The 16,062-nt window shown below is 46.8% G+C and overlaps 1 protein-coding gene across 2 annotated transcripts in view; it reads left to right on the top strand.

Annotated features, from left to right (window-relative positions):
- Positions 1–16,062, top strand: part of LOC106608318 (neuronal acetylcholine receptor subunit alpha-2) — a 53,427-nt gene that overhangs the window by 14,049 nt on the left and 23,316 nt on the right. For both annotated transcript variants that reach the window (XM_045721175.1, XM_045721174.1), the window contains exons 3-4: positions 6,502–6,546; positions 7,179–7,288. In XM_045721175.1, coding sequence (XP_045577131.1) covers positions 6,502–6,546; positions 7,179–7,288 — 155 coding nt within the window. The remainder of the gene's footprint in view (positions 1–6,501; positions 6,547–7,178; positions 7,289–16,062) is intronic.

The raw sequence follows: 16,062 nt of genomic DNA, 5'->3' as shown, positions 1-16,062 counted from the left end.
GTCAGGTAGGACGCAATCCAAGCATGGGCCGCGCCGGAGATGCCCAACTCGGAGAGGGTGGAGAGGAGGATCTGATGGTTCACAGTATCAAAGGCAGCAGATAGGTCTAGAAGGATGAGAGCAGAGGAGAGAGAGTTAGCTTTAGCAGTGCGGAGAGCCTCCGTCACACAGAGAAGAGCAGTCTCAGTTGAATGCCCAGTCTTGAAACCTGACTGATTAGGATCAAGAAGGTCATTCTGAGAGAGATAGCAGGAGAGCTGGCCAAGGACGGCACGTTCAAGAGTTTTGGAGAGAAAAGAAAGAAGGGATACTGGTCTGTAGTTGTTGACATCGGAGGGATCGAGTGTAGGTTTTTTCAGAAGGGGTGCATCTCTCGCTCTCTTGAAGACGGAAGGGACGTAGCCAGCGGTCAAGGAATTATTGAAGCCCTGGTTGAAAAAGCCCCTAAAGATTTATGTTATACAACGTTTGACATGTTTGAACGAACTTAAATATATATTTTTTGCTCATTCCTGACGACAAGTCAGACGCACACGGTACATTTTCACTAGCCTTCGGAGCGCGCGAACACTATTGGGACATAAATTAACTTTTTGGAACAAAACTACATTTGTTATGGACCTGGAATCCTAGAAGTGCCTTCTGATAAAGATAATCAAAGGTAAGGGATTATTTACAATAGTATTTTTGATGGTTGATCGTTCCAAGATGGCTCCAACATAGACTTCTTTTCTGGGCATACCATGTCGTTTATTGCAAAGTGTGATTTCCCAGTAAAGTTATTTTTAAATCTGGCAAAGAGATGGCATTCAAGACATGTTAATCTATAAGTCTTTGAATGACAATATTACATTTTAACAATGTTTTGGAATAGTAATTTTGTAAATTGTAGCGCTGATCATCGGAAGCATTTGAGGGAAAAGTTTTTTCTGAACGTCATGCGCCGATGTAAAATGCTGTTTTTATATGTAAATATGAACTTTATCGAACAAAAAATGCATGTGTTGTGTAACATGATGTCCTAGGAGTGTCATCTGATGAAGGTTGTCAAAGGTTAGTGCTGCATTTAGCTGTGTTTTGGGGTATTTGTGATGCATGCTAGTTGCTTTGAAAATGGCTGTGTGATTATTTCTGGCTGGGTACTCTGCTGACATAATCTAATGTTTTGCTTTTGCTGTAAAGCCTTTTTGAAATCGGACAACGTGGTTCGATTCAGGAGAGGTGTATCTATAAAACGGTGTAAAATAGTCATATGTTTGAGAAATTGAAGTTATAGCATTTATGAGGTTTTGCATTTAGCGTGACGCGATTCCACTGGCTGTTGATTAGGGTGGGACGCAAGCGTCCCACTGGCCCAGACAGGTTAGTCGACTGTTGGAGCATGACCTGTACGTCAAGGCTGAGAAATGCCTGTTCTTTCAACAGTCCGTCTCCTTCCTAGGGTATCGCATTTCCACCTCAGGGGTGGAGATGGAGAGTGACCGCATTGCAGCTGTGCGTAATTGGCCGACTCCCACCACGGTAAAGGAGGTGCAGCGGTTCTTAGGGTTTGCCAACTACTACCGGAGGTTTATCCGGGGTTTTGGTCAGGTAGCGGCTCCCATTACCTCACTGCTGAAGGGGGGCCTGGTGCGCTTGCATTGGACAGCTGAGGCGGACAGGGCTTTTAGTCACCTGAGGGCTCTGTTTACCTCGGCTCCCGTGCTGGCTCATCCGGATCCCTCTTTGGCGTTCATAGTGGAGGTGGACGCGTCCGAGGCTGGGATAGAAGCTGTGCTCTCTCAGCGCTCGGGTACGCCACCGAAGCTCCGCCCCTGTGCTTTCTTCTCGAGGAAGCTCAGCCCGGCGGAGCGAAACTATGATGTGGGGGACCGGGAGTTATTGGCCATCATCAAGGCTTTGAAGGCGTGGAGACATTGGCTTGAGGGAGCTAAACACCCTTTTCTCATCTGGACTGACCACCGCAATCTGGAGTACATCCGGGCGGTGAGGAGACTGAACCCTCGCCAGGCAAGGTGGGCCATGTTTTTCAGACCAGGTGCCTAGAATGTGAAGGCAGACGCACTGTCCCGGCTGTATGACACAGAGGAGCGGCCCATGGATCCCACTCCCATCTCCTGGCCTCCTGCCTGGTGGTGCCGGTAGTGTGGGAGCTAGACGCGGACATTGAACGGGAGCGTCGCGTGCAGAGCCCGCTCCCCTCCAGTGTCCCGCTGGACGTCTGTATGTTCCGTCTGCTGTCCGTGACCAGCTGATCATTTGGGCCCACACGTCACCCTACAGGCTGTGAAGGCCTTGTTTACGCACGTCTTCCGGCACTACGGGGTACCTGAGAATATAGTGTCTGATCGAGGTCCCCAGTTCACGTCGAGGGTCTGGAAGGCGTTCATGGAACGTCTGGGGGTCTCGATCAGCCTTACCTCAGGGTTTCATCCCGAGAGTAATGGGCAGGTGGAGAGAGTTAACCAGGATGTGGGTAGGTTTCTGAGGTCCTATTGCCAGGACCGGCCGGGGAGTGGGCAGCGTTCGTGCCCTGGGCAGAGATGGCCCAGAACTCGCTCTGCCACTCCTCCACTAACCTTTCCCCTTCCAGTGTGTTTTGGGGTATCAGCCGGTTCTGGCTCCTTGGCATCAGAGTCAGACCGAGGCTCCTGCAGTGGACGACTGGTTCCGGTGCGCGGAGGAAACATGGGACGCTGCCCATGTTCAACTTCAGGGGGCCCCCTTGAGGATCCTTCTCTGCTGCGAGAGTTCCACCATCTCTGTCCGGATCGCCCTGCGCCTCGCCCTCCGGGTCGTCCTCGAGGCCGGAGTCGTCAGGGGGGGGTACTGTCACGACTTCTACCGAAGTCGATGCCTCTCCTTGTTCGGGTGGTGTTCGGCGGTCGACGTCGCCGGTCTTCTAGTCATCGCCAATCCATTTTCATTTTCCATTTGTTTTGTCTCGTTTTCCTACACACCTGGTTCTCATTTCCCTCATTATGTGTTATGTATTTAACCCTCTGTTTCCCCCATGTCTTTGTGTGGTATTGTTTATCTGTTTGTATGTTTGCGCACGTTAGGCTGGTTGCGCTGGGTTATGGTAAACCCATATTTGTATTTTCCTGTTCGTTTGTGCCGTGTGCTTTTGGTTCGCCAAATAAAAGGCTCCGTTTTGCCACCAAATATCTGCTCTCCTGTGCCTGACTTCCTACAGCCCTTCACGCATACCTTGACAGTAATAATGATAATAATATAATAGTATAATAATAATAATATAATAGTATAATAATAATAATTATATAATATAATGATAATAATATAATGATAATAATATAATAATAGTATAATAATAATAATAATAATATAGGCCCTTTACCAGTCACTTTCATCCAAAGTGAATAAGGGCGCATATACATTTTCGTATGGGTGGGCCCAGTGGGAATTGAACCCAAGCGTCATGCTCTACCAGTCTAAATGAACCTCACAGGATCGCAGCAGTGTTGACTGACAGCTTGTTGCAGAAAATATAAATTTATGTAAATTATATTCATTTAATATTCTCACATTGTTCCCCAATGAGCTTATCTTTGGGAATAAGCAGTTAGTTAAGTGTAATTGGCAAGACCTGTTTATGAAATTGCAAAACAGGTGTTACTAAATGAACTCTCACAGCAAACTGAAACAAATCCTTCAATCTCCATCAGTCGCCTCACATGGGCTTTGAAGCAGAGTAAAGGTGTGAAAAACAACCTAATCAAACAATTCTTCAGTCAATAACTACAGAGAAGTATTGCACACAAGCATGGCCGCAATTTAAATTGAGAGTGGCAGGGGTTTTGAATATACTGTACATTGTTACACAAACCTTCTCTCACTGTCCATCTCTCGTTCTCTCTGTCTCTCTTCCTCTCTCAGGTTCTCTCCATCTCTCGTTCTCTCTGTCTCTAGTTCTCTCCATCTCTCATTCTCTCTCTCTTCCTCTGTCTAGTTCTCTCTGTCTCTCTTCCTGTCTCTAGTTCTCTCCATCTCTCGTTCTCTCTCTCTCTCTAGTTCTCTCGTTCTCTCATTTCCTCTGTCTCTAGTTCTCTATCTCTCTGTCTCTCGTTCTCTCCATCTCTCTTCCTCTGTCTCTAGTTCTCTCGTTCTCTCCATCTCTCGTTCTCTTTGTTTCTCGTTCTCTCCATCTCTCATTCTCTCTCTCTCTTCCTTTGTCTACTTCTCTCCATGTCTCGTTCTCTAGATCTCTCCATCTCTCGTTCTGTCTCTAGTTCTCTCGTTCTCTCCATCTCTCATTCTCTCCATCTCTCGTTCTCTCTGTCTCTAGTTCTCGTTCGCTCTGTCTCTAGTTCTCTCGTTCTCTCCATCTCTCATTCTCTCTGTCTCATTTCCTCTGTCTCTAGTTCTCTCCATCTCTCGTTCTCTCCGTGTCTCGTTCTCTAGATCTCTCCATCTCTCGCTCTGTCTCTAGTTCTCTCCATCTCGTTTTCTCTCTCTTCCTCTCTCTAGTTCTCTCCATCTCTCGTTCTCTCCATCTCTTGTTCTCTCTCTCTCTTCCTCTGTCTTTAGTTCTCTCCATCTCTCGTTCTGTCTCTCTCTCTCTAGTTCTTTCCATCTCTCATTCGCTCTCTCTAGTTCTCTCCATCTCTCGTTCTCTCTCTCTAGTTCTCTCCATCTCTCGTTCTCTCTCTCTAGTTCTCTCCATCTCTCGTTCTCTCTCTCTAGTTCTCTCCATCTCTCGTTTCTCTCTCTAGATCTCTCCATCTCTTGTTCTCTCTCTCTAGTTCTCTCCATCTCTCGTTCTCTCTCTTTAGATCTCTCCATCTCTTGTTCTCTCTCTCTAGTTCTCTCCATCTCTCGTTCTCTCTCTCTAGATCTCTCCATCTCTTGTTCTCTCTCTCTAGTTCTCTCCATCTCCCTTCCTCTGTCTCTTGTTCTCTACATCTCTAATTCTGTCTCTCTTTTCCTCTGTCTGTCTAGTTCTCTCCATGTCTCGTTCTCTAGATCTCTCCATCTCTCGTTCTATCTCTCGTTCTCTCCATCTCTCGTTCTGTCTCTAGTTCTCTGCATCTCTCTTCCTCTGTCTCTAGTTCTCTCGTTCTCTCCATCTCTCGTTCTCTCTGTCTCTAGTTCTCTATCTCTCTGTCTCTCGTTCTCTCCATCTCTAGTTCTCTCTGTCTCTCATTCTCTCTGTCTCGTTTCCTCTGTCTCGTTTCCTCTGTCTCTAGTTCTCTCCATTTCTCTCTTCCTCTGTCTTTAGTTCTCTCCATCTCTCGTTCTGTCTCTCTATCTCTAGATCTTTCCATCTCTCATTCGCTCTCTCTAGTTCTCTGCATCTCTCGATCTCTCTCTCTAGATCTCTCCATCTCTTGTTCTCTCTCTCTAGTTCTCTCCATCTCCCTTCCTCTGTCTCTTGTTCTCTACATCTCTAATTCTGTCTCTCTTTTCCTCTGTCTGTCTAGTTCTCTCCATGTCTCGTTCTCTAGATCTCTCCATCTCTCGTTCTATCTCTCGTTCTCTCCATCTCTCGTTCTGTCTCTAGTTCTCTGCATCTCTCTTCCTCTGTCTCTAGTTCTCTCGTTCTCTCCATCTCTCGTTCTCTCTGTCTCTAGTTCTCTATCTCTCTGTCTCTCGTTCTCTCCATCTCTAGTTCTCTCTGTCTCTCATTCTCTCTGTCTCGTTTCCTCTGTCTCGTTTCCTCTGTCTCTAGTTCTCTCCATTTCTCTCTTCCTCTGTCTTTAGTTCTCTCCATCTCTCGTTCTGTCTCTCTATCTCTAGTTCTTTCCATCTCTCATTCGCTCTCTCTAGTTCTCTGCATCTCTCGATCTCTCTCTCTAGATCTCTCCATCTCTTGTTCTCTCTCTCTAGTTCTCTCCATCTCTCTTCCTCTGTCTTTAGTTCTCTCCATCTCTCGTTCTCTCCGTCTCTCATTCTCTCTGTCTCTAGTTCTCTCTGTCGCTCTTCGTCTGTCTCTAATTATTGTCCTCGTGCTGTCTCTATTTGTACATTTATAAGGTGTAAGGTTTAACAACCTTTCCTATTGCATCATGGTTCCTCTGTGAATACGGCAGCCATCTTCCATTTTAAGAAATATATTTAGTATTTTGAAAATAGACCTGCAAAAACACACCTTGTTTAAACCAGATTTAGTTAACCTATGACCTAGAGATCTTCACATGTCTAAAATGTTGGACTTGTTCTGAAATGGACTTGGGGCTTTCCCCCCGGGACCATATATGCTTAAATAATATTTGGGGCTTCCCCCCCTCTCTCCCCCCCTCTCCCCCCTCTCTCTCCCCCTCTCCCCCTCTCTCTTTCTCCCCCTCCCCCCCTCTCTCTCTCTCCCCCTCCTCTCCCCCTCTCTCTCTCTCTCTCTCTCTGCTTCTCTCTCCCTCTCTCTCTCTCTCTTTCTGCTTCTCTCTCCCTCTCTCTCTTTCTGCTTCTCTCTCCCTCTATGTCTTTCTTCTTCTCTCTTCTTCTCTCTATTTTTCATTCACCTCTTTTGTATTTTCCTTTCTGCAGGACGAGAAAAATCAGATGATGACAACCAACGTCTGGCTGAAACAGGTGATTCAGTACATTCAGTGTATATAGCATGTGTGTTTCTGTACATTCAGTATATATAGCATGTGTTTTAGTACATTCAGTATATATAGCATGTGTTTCTGTACATTCAGTGTATATATAGCATGTGTGTTTCAGTACATTCAGTGTATATATAGCATGTGTGTTTCAGTACATTCAGTATATATAGCATGTGTGTTTTAGTACTTTCAGTATATATAGCATGTGTGTTTTAGTACTTTCAGTATATATAGCATGTGTTTCAGTACATACAGTGTATATATAGCATGTGTGTTTCAGTACATTCAGTATATATAGCATGTGTGTTTTAGTACATTCAGTATATATAGCATGTGTGTTTCAGTACATTCAGTGTATATAGCATGTGTGTGAGACAGGTGTTTCAATGTGAATTAATTACCGTTATTAGTTTGTTATGGATTAATAGGCCTTTAATTGACTCTGTCTGATAAGACCTGTGGCACTGAATGTCCTCTCGTGTGTGTGTGTGTGTGTGTGTGTGTGTGTGTGTGTGTGTGTGTGTGTGTGTGTGTGTGTGTGTGTGTGTGTGTGTGTGTGTGTGTGTGTGTGTGTGTGTGTGTGTGTGTGTGTGTGTGTGTGTTTTCTCCTCTTAGGAGTGGAATGACTACAAGCTACGCTGGAGACCGTCTGACTACGACAACGTCACGTCCATCAGAGTACCGTCAGAACTCATCTGGGTCCCAGACATCGTCCTCTACAACAAGTGAGTGACAGCAAAACGGTTGTCTTAACGTAACAGCGAGGTCGACTTCAGGAGACTCCACATCTAGGCCTATTTAAATGGTTACGCGGCACCATCTATTGGATTCATGAATCATACGCTTCACATCGAGAAGTGTTTCTCAGAAGATATTTCCCACAACAATGAGCTGATGACTGTGGTCCCTTCTACCTGTTCTGGAGCATGACAGCACTGATGATTAACATAGATTACATATTTATGTCCAACACTGAGGCACGAATATATGTACCTGTTGCTGTTAGGGTTTGATTGATTAAAAAGCAGCTGTAGGTCTACTCTCCCATCCCCAGTAATATACTGCCATGTTATCCTGATCCTAGCCCTCCCCGGTAATATACTGCCATGTTTACCTGATCCTAGCCTCCTCCCCAGTAATATACTGCCGTGTTATCCTGATCCTAGCCCTCCCCAGTAATATACTGCCATGTTATCCTGATCCTAGCCCCTCCCCAGTAATATACTGCCGTGTTATCCTGATCCTAGCCTCCTCCCCAGTAATATACTGCCGTGTTATCCTGATCCTAGCACTCCCCTAGTAATATACTGCCGTGTTATCCTGATCCTAGCCCTCCCCAGTAAAATACTGCCGTGTTAACCTGATCCTAGCCCTCCCCAGTAATATACTGCCGTGTTATCCTGATCCTAGCCCCTCCCCAGTAATATACTGCCGTGTTAACCTGATCCTAGCCCTCCCCAGTAATATACTGCCGTGTTATCCTGATCCTAGCCCTCCCCAGTAATATACTGCCGTGTTATCCTGATCCTAGCCCTCCCCAGTAATATACTGCCATGTTATCCTGATCCTAGCCTCCTCCCCAGTAATATACTGCCATTTTATCCTGATCCTAGCCCTCCCCAGTAATATACTGCCGTGTTATCCTGATCATAGCCTCCTCCCCAGTAATATACTGCCATGTTATCCTGATCCTAGCCCTCCCCAGTAATATACTGCCATGTTATCCTGATCCTAGCCCTCCCCGGTAATATACTGCCGTGTTATCCTGATCCTAGCCTCCTCCCCAGTAATATACTGCCGTGTTATCCTGATCCTAGCCCTCCCCAGTAATATACTGCCGTGTTAACCTGATCCTAGCCCTCCCCAGTAATATACTGCCGTGTTATCCTGATCCTAGCCCTCCCCAGTAATATACTGCCATGTTATCCTGATCCTAGCCCTCCCCAGTAATATACTGCCATGTTATCCTGATCCTAGCCCCTCCCCAGTAATATACTGCCATGTTATCCTGATCCTAGCCTCCTCCCCAGTAATATACTGCCGTGTTATCCTGATCCTAGCCTCCTCCCCAGTAATATACTGCCGTGTTATCCTGATCCTAGCCTCCTCCCCAGTAATATACTGCCATGTTATCCTGATCCTAGCCTCCTCCCCAGTAATATACTGCCATGTTATCCTGATCCTAGCCTCCTCCCCAGTAATATACTGCCATGTTATCCTGATCCTAGCCTCCTCCCCAGTAATATACTGCCATGTTATCCTGATCCTAGCCTCCTCCCCAGTAATATACTGCCATGTTATCCTGATCCTAGCCTCCTCCCCAGTAATATACTGCCCTGTTATCCTGATCCTAGCCTCCTCCCCAGTAATATACTGCCGTGTTAACCTGATCCTAGCCCTCCCCAGTAATATACTGCCGTGTTATCCTGATCCTAGCCCTCCCCAGTAATATACTGCCATGTTATCCTGATCCTAGCCCTCCCCAGTAATATACTGCCGTGTTATCCTGATCCTAGCCCTCCCCAGTAATATACTGCCTTGTTATCCTGATCCTAGCCCTCCCCAGTAATATACTGCCATGTTATCCTGATCCTAGCCCTCCCCAGTAATATACTGCCATGTTATCCTGATCCTAGCCGCCTCCCCAGTAATATACTGCCGTGTTATCCTGATCCTAGCCATCCCCAGTAATATACTGCCGTGTTATCCTGATCCTAGCCTCCTCCCCAGTAATATACTGCCATGTTATCCTGATCCTAGCCTCCTCCCCAGTAATATACTGCCATGTTATCCTGATCCTAGCCTCCTCCCCAGTAATATACTGCCGTGTTATCCCGATCCTAGCCTCCTCCCCAGTAATATACTGCCATGTTATCCTGATCCTAGCCCTCCCCGGTAATATACTGCCATGTTATCCTGATCCTAGCCTCCTCCCTAGTAATATACTGCCGTGTTATCCTGATCCTAGCCCTCCCCAGTAATATACTGCCGTGTTATCCTGATCGTAGCCCTCCCCAGTAATATACTGCCGTGTTATCCTGATCCTAGCCCTCCCCAGTAATATACTGCCATGTTATCCTGATCCTAGCCCTCCCCAGTAATATACTGCCATGTTATCCTGATCCTAGCCCTCCCCAGTAATATACTGCCATGTTATCCTGATCCTAGCCTCCTCCCCAGTAATATACTGCCGTGTTATCCTGATCCTAGCCCTCCCCAGTAATATACTGCCATGTTATCCTGATCCTAGCCTCCTCCCCAGTAATATACTGCCATGTTATCCTGATCCTAGCCTCCTCCCCAGTAATATACTGCCATGTTATCCTGATCCTAGCCTCCTCCCCAGTAATATACTGCCATGTTATCCTGATCCTAGCCCTCCCCAGTAATATACTGCCATGTTATCCTGATCCTAGCCTCCTCCCCAGTAATATACTGCCGTGTTATCCTGATCCTAGCCCTCCCCAGTAATATACTGCCATGTTATCCTGATCCTAGCCCTCCCCAGTAATATACTGCCATGTTATCCTGATCCTAGCCCTCCCCAGTAATATACTGCCGTGTTATCCTGATCCTAGCACTCCCCAGTAATATACTGCCGTGTTATCCTGATCCTAGCCCTCCCCAGTAATATACTGCCGTGTTAACCTGATCCTAGCCCCTCCCCAGTAATATACTGCCGTGTTATCCTGATCCTAGCCCCTCCCCAGTAATATACTGCCGTGTTAACCTGATCCTAGCCCCTCCCCAGTAATATACTGCCGTGTTATCCTGATCCTAGCCCTCCCCAGTAATATACTGCCATGTTATCCTGATCCTAGCCTCCTCCCCAGTAATATACTGCCATGTTATCCTGATCCTAGCCTCCTCCCCAGTAATATACTGCCATGTTATCCTGATCCTAGCCTCCTCCCCAGTAATATACTGCCATGTTATCCTGATCCTAGCCTCCTCCCCAGTAATATACTGCCCTGTTATCCTGATCCTAGCCTCCTCCCCAGTAATATACTGCCGTGTTAACCTGATCGTAGCCCTCCCCAGTAATATACTGCCATGTTATCCTGATCCTAGCCTCCTCCCCAGTAATATACTGCCATGTTATCCTGATCCTAGCCCCTCCCCAGTAATATACTGCCGTGTTATCCTGATCCTAGCCCTTCCCAGTAATATACTGCCATGTTATCCTGATCCTAGCCCTCCCCAGTAATATACTGCCATGTTATCCTGATCCTAGCCCTCCCCAGTAATATACTGCCATGTTATCCTGATCCTAGCCTCCTCCCCAGTAATATACTGCCATGTTATCCTGATCCTAGCCATCCCCAGTAATATACTGCCATGTTATCCTGATCCTAGCCTCCTCCCCAGTAATATACTGCCGTGTTATCCTGATCCTAGCCTCCTCCCCAGTAATATACTGCCGTGTTATCCTGATCCTAGCCTCCTCCCCAGTAATATACTGCCATGTTATCCCGATCCTAGCCTCCTCCCCAGTAATATACTGCCATGTTATCCTGATCCTAGCCTCCTCCCCGGTAATATACTGCCATGTTATCCTGATCCTAGCCTCCTCCCTGGTAATATACTGCCATGTTATCCTGATCCTAGCCTCCTCCCTAGTAATATACTGCCGTGTTAACCTGATCCTAGCCCTCCCCAGTAATATACTGCCGTGTTATCCTGATCCTAGCCCTCCCCAGTAATATTCTGCCGTGTTATCCTGATCCTAGCCCTCCCCAGTAATATACTGCCATGTTATCCTGATCCTAGCCCTCCCCAGTAATATACTGCCATGTTATCCTGATCCTAGCCCTCCCCAGTAATATACTGCCATGTTATCCTGATCCTAGCCTCCTCCCCAGTAATATACTGCCGTGTTATCCTGATCCTAGCCCTCCCCAGTAATATACTGCCGTGTTATCCTGATCCTAGCCTCCTCCCCAGTAATATACTGCCATGTTATCCTGATCCTAGCCTCCTCCCCAGTAATATACTGCCATGTTATCCTGATCCTAGCCCTCCCCAGTAATATACTGCCATGTTATCCTGATCCTAGCCCTCCCCAGTAATATACTGCCATGTTATCCTGATCCTAGCCCTCCCCAGTAATATACTGCCGTGTTATCCTGATCCTAGCCCTCCCCAGTAATATACTGCCATGTTATCCTGATCCTAGCCCTCCCCAGTAATATACTGCCGTGTTATCCTGATCCTAGCCCTCCCCAGTAATATACTGCCGTGTTATCCTGACCCTAGCCCTCCCCGGTAATATACTGCCGTGTTATCCTGATCCTAGCCCTCCCCAGTAATATACTGCCATGTTATCCTGATCCTAGCCCTCCCCAGTAATATACTGCCATGTTATCCTGATCCTAGCCTCCTCCCCAGTAATATACTGCCGTGTTATCCCGATCCTAGCCTCCTCCCCAGTAATATACTGCCATGTTATCCTGATCCTAGCCCCTCCCCAGTAATATACTGCCATGTTATCCTGATCCTAGCCCCTCCCCGGTAATATACTGCCGTGTTATCCTGATCCTAGCCCTCCCCAGTAATATACTGCCATGTTATCCTGATCCTAGCCCCTCCCCAGTAATATACTGCCATGTTATCCTGATCCTAGCCTCCTCCCCAGTAATATACTGCCGTGTTATCCTGATCCTAGCCTCCTCCCCAGTAATATATTGCCATGTTATCCTGATCCTAGCCTCCTCCCCAGTAATATACTGCCATGTTATCCTGATCCTAGCCTCCTCCCCAGTAATATACTGCCATGTTATCCTGATCCTAGCCCTCCCCAGTAATATACTGCCATGTTATCCTGATCCTAGCCCTCCCCAGTAATATACTGCCGTGTTATCCTGATCCTAGCCCTCCCCAGTAATATACTGCCGTGTTATCCTGATCCTAGCCTCCTCCCCAGTAATATACTGCCGTGTTATCCTGATCCTAGCCTCCTCCCCAGTAATATACTGCCATGTTATCCTGATCCTAGCCTCCTCCCCAGTAATATACTGCTGTGTTATCCTGATCCTAGCCCTCCCCAGTAATATACTGCCATGTTATCCTGATCCTAGCCCTCCCCAGTAATATACTGCCATGTTATCCTGATCCTAGCCTCCTCCCCAGTAATATACTGCCATGTTATCCTGATCCTGGCCCTCCCCAGTAATATACTGCCATGTTATCCTGATCCTAGCCTCCTCCCTAGTAATATACTGCGGTGTTATCCTGATCCTAGCCTCCTCCCCAGTAATATACTGCCATGTTATCCTGATCCTAGCCTCCTCCCTAGTAATATACTGCCGTGTTATCCTGATCCTAGCCTCCTCCCCAGTAATATACTGCCATGTTATCCTGATCCTAGCCCTCCCCAGTAATATACTGCCATGTTATCCTGATCCTAGCCTCCTCCCTAGTAATATACTGCCGCGTTATCCTGATCCTAGCCTCCTCCCTAGTAATATACTGCCATGTTATCCTGATCCTAGCCCTCCCCAGTAATATACTGCCATGTTATCCTGATCCTAGCCTCCTCCCTAGTAATATACTCCCATGTTATCCTGATCCTAGCCCTCCCCAGTAATATACTGCCATGTTATCCTGATCCTAGCACTCCCCAGTAATATACCAGCCCTTCTTATAGTTTTTTCCTCATGTAAATTAATTATAGTTTCATGGCCAAAAGTGTCAGATTAAAACTCAAGATTATTTAATGACTGTTCCACCTCCTAAAACTCTCCTGTGAGATCGTGCTCAGTTATTGAAATTAAAAAGGTGGTGTGTGTGTGTGTGTGTGTGTGTGTGTGTGTGTGTGTGTGTGTGTGTGTGTGTGTGTGTGTGTGTGTGTGGAGGAAGATGTAATGATAGACTTAATATTATGTCTCTAGCTACAGCTATTAGTGGCGTGTATTAAAGCCGTGATCAGGGGATTTGTAGCGCTTGAGGGGAGGAGATCAATTAGACTGCCATATAAGAGATTGTTCCTGGAGGATCGTAAGTCTTTACCAAAAAAATGGCTTCTAATATGTCTCGGAGTCCTGTGTGTTTGTGTGTAAATAAACAATTTGTGAAGTGTTGATGAGGTTCCTGTCATATTAAAATGTAAAATGTGGCCTTAACACAGATGATATACAGCTTTTTGGAGGGAGCTCAGTTACATAGCAAAGTGTTTGTTTCTTGGGCTTCAGGAATGTGACTGATCAAAGTGCCTCAGGCCTTCAAAAATAAATGATTGAACTGATTGAAAATAAAGGGATATCGGTGAATAAATGCCTTGGGCAAGGCTACGATGGCACCAGTGCAATGAGTGGAGTTTACTCAGATGCTTTTTAAAAGCGCATGTCAGACCGAGTGTAACGGTCGTCGTATGTAATGGACCAAGGCGCAGCGGGTTGCAATGAGTGGAGTTTACTCAGATGCTTTTTAAAAGCGCATGTCAGACCGAGTGTAACGGTCGTCGTATGTAATGGACCAAGGCGCAGCGGGTTGCAATGAGTGGAGTTTACTCAGATGCTTTTTAAAAGCGCATGTCAGACCGAGTGTAACGGTCGTCGTATGTAATGGACCAAGGCGCAGCGGGTTGCAATGAGTGGAGTTTACTCAGATGCTTTTTAAAAGCGCATGTCAGACCGAGTGTAACGGTCGTCGTATGTAATGGACCAAGGCGCAGCGGGTTGCAATGAGTGGAGTTTACTCAGATGCTTTTTAAAAGCGCATGTCAGACCGAGTGTAACGGTCGTCGTATGTAATGGACCAAGGCGCAGCGGGTTGCAATGAGTGGAGTTTACTCAGATGCTTTTTAAAAGCGCATGTCAGACCGAGTGTAACGGTCGTCGTATGTAATGGACCAAGGCGCAGCGGGTTGCAATGAGTGGAGTTTACTCAGATGCTTTTTAAAAGCGCATGTCAGACCGAGTGTAACGGTCGTCGTATGTAATGGACCAAGGCGCAGCGGGTTGCAATGAGTGGAGTTTACTCAGATGCTTTTTAAAAGCGCATGTCAGACCGAGTGTAACGGTCGTCGTATGTAATGGACCAAGGCGCAGCGGGTTGCAATGAGTGGAGTTTACTCAGATGCTTTTTAAAAGCGCATGTCAGACCGAGTGTAACGGTCGTCGTATGTAATGGACCAAGGCGCAGCGGGTTGCAATGAGTGGAGTTTACTCAGATGCTTTTTAAAAGCGCATGTCAGACCGAGTGTAACGGTCGTCGTATGTAATGGACCAAGGCGCAGCGGGTTGCAATGAGTGGAGTTTACTCAGATGCTTTTTAAAAGCGCATGTCAGACCGAGTGTAACGGTCGTCGTATGTAATGGACCAAGGCGCAGCGGGTTGCAATGAGTGGAGTTTACTCAGATGCTTTTTAAAAGCGCATGTCAGACCGAGTGTAACGGTCGTCGTATGTAATGGACCAAGGCGCAGCGGGTTGCAATGAGTGGAGTTTACTCAGATGCTTTTTAAAAGCGCATGTCAGACCGAGTGTAACGGTCGTCGTATGTAATGGACCAAGGCGCAGCGGGTTGCAATGAGTGGAGTTTACTCAGATGCTTTTTAAAAGCGCATGTCAGACCGAGTGTAACGGTCGTCGTATGTAATGGACCAAGGCGCAGCGGGTTGCAATGAGTGGAGTTTACTCAGATGCTTTTTAAAAGCGCATGTCAGACCGAGTGTAACGGTCGTCGTATGTAATGGACCAAGGCGCAGCGGGTTGCAATGAGTGGAGTTTACTCAGATGCTTTTTAAAAGCGCATGTCAGACCGAGTGTAACGGTCGTCGTATGTAATGGACCAAGGCGCAGCGGGTTGCAATGAGTGGAGTTTACTCAGATGCTTTTTAAAAGCGCATGTCAGACCGAGTGTAACGGTCGTCGTATGTAATGGACCAAGGCGCAGCGGGTTGCAATGAGTGGAGTTTACTCAGATGCTTTTTAAAAGCGCATGTCAGACCGAGTGTAACGGTCGTCGTATGTAATGGACCAAGGCGCAGCGGGTTGCAATGAGTGGAGTTTACTCAGATGCTTTTAAAAGCGCATGTCAGACCGAGTGTAACGGTCGTCGTATGTAATGGACCAAGGCGCAGCGGGTTGCAATGAGTGGAGTTTACTCAGATGCTTTTTAAAAGCGCATGTCAGACCGAGTGTAACGGTCGTCGTATGTAATGGACCAAGGCGCAGCGGGTTGCAATGAGTGGAGTTTACTCAGATGCTTTTTAAAAGCGCATGTCAGACCGAGTGTAACGGTCGTCGTATGTAATGGACCAAGGCGCAGCGGGTTGCAATGAGTGGAGTTTACTCAGATGCTTTTTAAAAGCGCATGTCAGACCGAGTGTAACGGTCGTCGTATGTAATGGACCAAGGCGCAGCGGGTTGCAATGAGTGGAGTTTACTCAGATGCTTTTTAAAAGCGCATGTCAGACCGAGTGTAACGGTCGTCGTATGTAATGGACCAAGGCGCAGCGGGTTGCAATGAGTGGAGTTTACTCAGATGCTTTTTAAAAG

The sequence above is a fragment of the Salmo salar genome, chromosome ssa06 (genome assembly GCF_905237065.1).
Source record: "Salmo salar chromosome ssa06, Ssal_v3.1, whole genome shotgun sequence".
NCBI lineage: Eukaryota > Metazoa > Chordata > Actinopteri > Salmoniformes > Salmonidae > Salmo > Salmo salar.
The sequence above is the reverse complement of the archived record's forward strand: the minus strand, read 5'-3'. Positions and strand labels throughout refer to the sequence as shown.